At 34.6% G+C, this 4658-nt stretch overlaps 1 protein-coding gene across 1 annotated transcript; it reads left to right on the top strand.

Moving 5' to 3' along the window:
* Positions 1–645: 645 nt before the first annotated feature.
* Positions 646–4304, top strand: LOC141614911 (uncharacterized). Its single transcript, XM_074433589.1, has 3 exons — positions 646–934; positions 3007–3930; positions 4032–4304. The coding sequence occupies exons 2-3, from the start codon at positions 3021–3023 to the stop codon at positions 4064–4066; spliced, it is 945 nt and encodes a 314-aa protein (XP_074289690.1). The 5' UTR covers positions 646–934; positions 3007–3020; the 3' UTR covers positions 4067–4304.
* The last annotated feature ends 354 nt before the right edge of the window (positions 4305–4658 follow it).

Here is a 4658-nt window from a genome sequence, read left to right as displayed (position 1 = left end):
CTTTCGGTCACACCTAAAGGAACGAACCCCAATAGACAACTAATTAATTGTATGAGATACAATTTATTTAGTCCCTTGATTTTTAGACTAAGAGGTTAGTCGATTATTTTTAGAGAGATTTCGAGTTGCGAACTCGAGGAGCGACAATTATTATTTAGTTATGTGATAATTGAATAATAAGTTTTGGGAGACGGGTTTTAGTTAATTAACTGTTAATTTACTAAAATGTACTAATTGATTAATGTGATTAATATTAGTACGTAAATAATATGTATAGCGGTACACGTATATTTACGGAGTGATTTGGACGAAATTAATTGGAAGTATTTAAACATGATACGATGTTTAAATAATATTTACACGTATTTGTGCGACAAATATAAGAAATAATATTGACCCGTAAATGGGTAATTGGACCATGTAAAATAGAGTGTAGTGAATGATCATTACACTTTGCTTATTTTTCTTCCATAATTGTCATATGATCATTATGTGTCATAATGCATTGGACAATTAAAAAAAAAAAAGAGAAACAACTCCCTCACTCCACCTCCACTCACCCGCCACTTTTCCCCCTATATACTCCATCATTTGTTCACATTTTCACTCAACCTCACTTCTTTACTCTACCATTTGCATGTGAAAAATAATTCATCTACCTTCTCTCTAAAATAATAACCATCAATATTTACTAAGTTGTTAGTAAACAAAAATAATAACTAAGATTGTTAGTATTATTTACATATTATCAAGGGTTTATTTTACAAGTATCTAGTTAGTATTTGTAAGATAATTTGTGGGTGTAGTTCTTGGGTGCAACTTGAAGGAGACTTTCCTTTTGAAGGTTTTTCAAGGAGGATCATCCATATCATTTTAGCTCAAGAACAAACTAGTAAGGAGAACTAGTTTGTGCCCATTTTACCATATAATCAATGTAAGGAAATTGTTTTTCCTTATATTTTTATTTTTATGCTTTCATATTAGCATGCATGTTACATAAATCACCTAAATGACAATTTATGAGATAAATTAATTTTATTAGAGAGTCTAATATGGATCTATGATCTTTCAAGTGGTATCAGAGCTTAGGCTTGTAATTTGCATGTTGATTTTAAGCATTTTAATGAATTATGAGATAATTAGTAAAAACTCAAAAATTGTGTTAGAAGAGGTTTTAGCACGAAATGTTTGGGACATGCATACCTAATGATCTCAAAAGGTTTGTGGAATTCTTTGGTGATTTTTGAAGTTATGTTGCTATTTTTAATGATTTTTGGTAGAAAACCGAGTCAAAATGTCGCATTTTAGTGAAAAATTGACTAAAATTAGTTAAATGTTGATTCGGTGCATGGATTTTTTATGGTAGTTCATGAATGTTTTCTACTGTTTGTATGCAAAAAGTTGAAGGTTGGTTCGGACTTTTGCATGTTTATTGATTTTTTGAGTAAAAAGTCGATAAAAGTCAAATTAATTAATCATAATTTCGAATTTTTTGATTCTACCCATGATAAATTTATGTACATTTAAGAATATTATTTAAATGTCAAAAGTGATTTTGCATGTGTGTTTTCACTTTGTTTTGATGTTTATTGGTTTTTGTGGTTAAAAACCGATAAATATCGATCTTTTTCTTCACAAAATTTATCCGGAATTTTTGGGCAATTTTTCTGACTTTTTGGTATTCTTGGGAGTGTTCCAGAATACTAAAAATTTTTGTTTCAATTTTTTGGGTAATTTTTCAATTATTTTGGTTTTTTACTTAAATATTATGATTTTTCCGATTAAATTAGCAAAATATCACCAAATCAAACTAATAATTTATCATAAAATTAGTGAGGACTAATTTTGAGGTTCAAATCAGTTTGGACAATTAGTTTGGACTTAAGTGAGATTTAAGAGTTAATTATTGATTTTTACATGTTAAAAATCGATTAAATCCACAAAAACCGAGATGGATACCAATGAATGATAGATATGGCGATTTTGGCATCATTTTTACAGCATTTTAGCATATTTATTTAAGTTTAATGAATGATTGTCATTTATTTAAAGTATTTATCTTATTGTACCTAGTATGGCCTAGTTAATTTTATTCGTTATTACCCGAAATGAATGGGAATATCGATTTGTTTGTAATTAAATACGATCTCGTATCGTCGGTTTGTAATTAATTAATAGTTTTATTTATTTTATTAATTAATGTATAATAGGAATAGCTATGTAATTCATTTGTAATAGTTATTTTACCGGCGTTTCCAAAAGACGGATTACAACGAGACAGAGTCTATTTTTGGAAGGTGTTCCAAATCCCACAAGGAAGAGCCACTTATGGAATGAAGAGGCAAGGGACCAAGGAGTTGGTTTTCGAAATGTAATAGACTATTTTTTATTAACTAGGTGGCCATACTAGGATTTATTCATATGCTTACATGTTTGCTTGTTTTATTTTCGCGCATGCCAAAATCGCCATTCACATGCATTTTATTTTTCGCGGTTGTCTATTCACGTCATTTACATTCACCGAATTAATTCACTTATAAGGAATTTATGACTAAATTGACAAGATCTCTCACATAACTAAAATTGAGATTAGCCTTACCAATTAGTAACATCTATGAATCTCTTGTTCATTAGAGCCACGCTCGCCCAAGCGGGGTGTTCTCTTTTTACCTTGGGTAAGTAGGGTGGTAAACGGTTATCACACGCCAAAATTGGTTGGACTCAACGGGATATAAGACGGTCTTGTGTTCCGGGGCTAGTAGATGAATTTGAGGAAATTCGTCGACCAAGAGTTCTAGAGGTAGAATTAGTCAACGTGACTTACCGAATTTACGCAATTATGGGATGTTTCGCCCAAGCGATGCTCATTTTTGTTTAAAATTTGGGTCTTGGTATCATTTATATAATTTAGTGGGAGGTCATTATATAAATGCTAAAACTTGCTAAACATATTTTTACAAGTAATTTTTTAAAACAATGAATGTTAATTTTTCCCTTTTGTTGTAGCATTTTAATTCGCAATGGCAACTTCATCAACTCCATCGACTACTTCACTAGGCAAAGATTCATGGCTAAGGTCCGTAATGGACAAATGTATTTTAAAAGATGACGGTAGTAACTTTCTTGAATGGGAATCCAACATCAAAAGTGCCGCGTTGTCCGACAATGTGCTCACTTACTTGACCGATGCTCCTCCAATCGAGCCCGGTGCAAGAGCTTCATCGGCGGTGCGGACCGCCTATGATGACTATGTGAGGATGTTGAATGATATCAAGAATGTGTTGATATGGTCAATATCGCCAAAGCTCAAGCTATCATGCATTTCTTTAAATGCTTACGAGATATTCACTCGTATGATCACTATGTTTTCACAAACACCAAAAGTCCGTCAATACAATGAGGCGGCACGCTTCTTTGAAGCTAAGCTTGAGAGGGGCCAAAAGGTTGGTCCCCATGTACTTAAAATGGTCGAATATGTTGACATCCTAGAGCGTCTAGGGTGTAAGATTCCTAAAACTCTTGTGGTGGATCGAATCCTTCACTCACTCCCCACCAAGTTTGCCCACTTTAGGGTAAACTACAACATGAATGACATGGATAAGAGTTACCATGAAATTCATGCACTCCTCTCCCAAGCGGAGAGGGATATGGAGGCTAGTGGGAGTGAAAAGGGAGATGTTTTAACCATGAAGTTAAAGAACATGTCTCTTGGAGTCAAGAAAGGAAAAGGGAAAGAAAAGTCCCAATTCAAGAAATCGTCAAAGAAACATGACAAGGGAAAGGGGATGGCCGTTGAGAATGGAAATCCCAAGGCAAAAAGTGTCAAGCTCTCCGAGGCCGAATGTTTCCATTGTAATGGGAAGGGGCATTATAGGAGGAGTTGTCCCAAATACTTGGAGGATCTCAAGGAAGGGCATGTGACGCTTATTGGTATGATTTCCTCTCTCTATGTGATAGACGTTAATTATGCTTGTACTTCCATTTGGGTACTTGATACCGGATGTGGCTCTCACCTTTGTAACCATTTGCAGGGTATAAGGGACGTGCAAGCACTAGCAAAAGGTGATGTGGATCTCCGCATGGGCAATGGAGCTAGAGTAGCCGCCGTTGCCGTAGGGACCTATGTGCTCACTTTAGCTAGTGGTTTAGAGTTGTATTTAAATAAGTGTTATTTTTTACCAACTTTAACTAAGAACATCATCTCCATTTCCGCGTTAGACGCGGAAGGCTTTTGTTTTATGATTAAGGACAAGTGTTGTACTTTTTCTTTTAAATGATGTGGTTTATGGCAAGGCCATTTCAATTGGAGGCATTTATGTTTTAAATGATGTTAATGACGTTTATCATATGGAAACTAAAAAGCTCAAAAAGGGTGATCCAAACGAATCCTACCTTTGGCATTGTCGTTTAGGCCACATAAACGAAAGATGCATTAAGAGACTTGCTTCATCAAAAGTGCTCAAACCATTTGGTTTCGAATCTTATGGTACATGCGAGTCTTGCCTTCTAGGCAAGATGACTCGTGCACCTTTTGCGAGAAATGGGACACGAGCTAGTGAGGTTTTGGCTCTCATACACACGGATGTGTGTGGACCATTAACCATCACCGCTAGAGGAGGTTTTCACTACTTCATTACTTTTACTGATGACTTAAGTAG

The sequence above is a fragment of the Silene latifolia genome, chromosome 11, assembly GCF_048544455.1.
Source record: "Silene latifolia isolate original U9 population chromosome 11, ASM4854445v1, whole genome shotgun sequence".
In the NCBI taxonomy this organism is placed as follows: domain Eukaryota; kingdom Viridiplantae; phylum Streptophyta; class Magnoliopsida; order Caryophyllales; family Caryophyllaceae; genus Silene; species Silene latifolia.
This window is presented reverse-complemented; position numbering and strand designations above follow the sequence as displayed.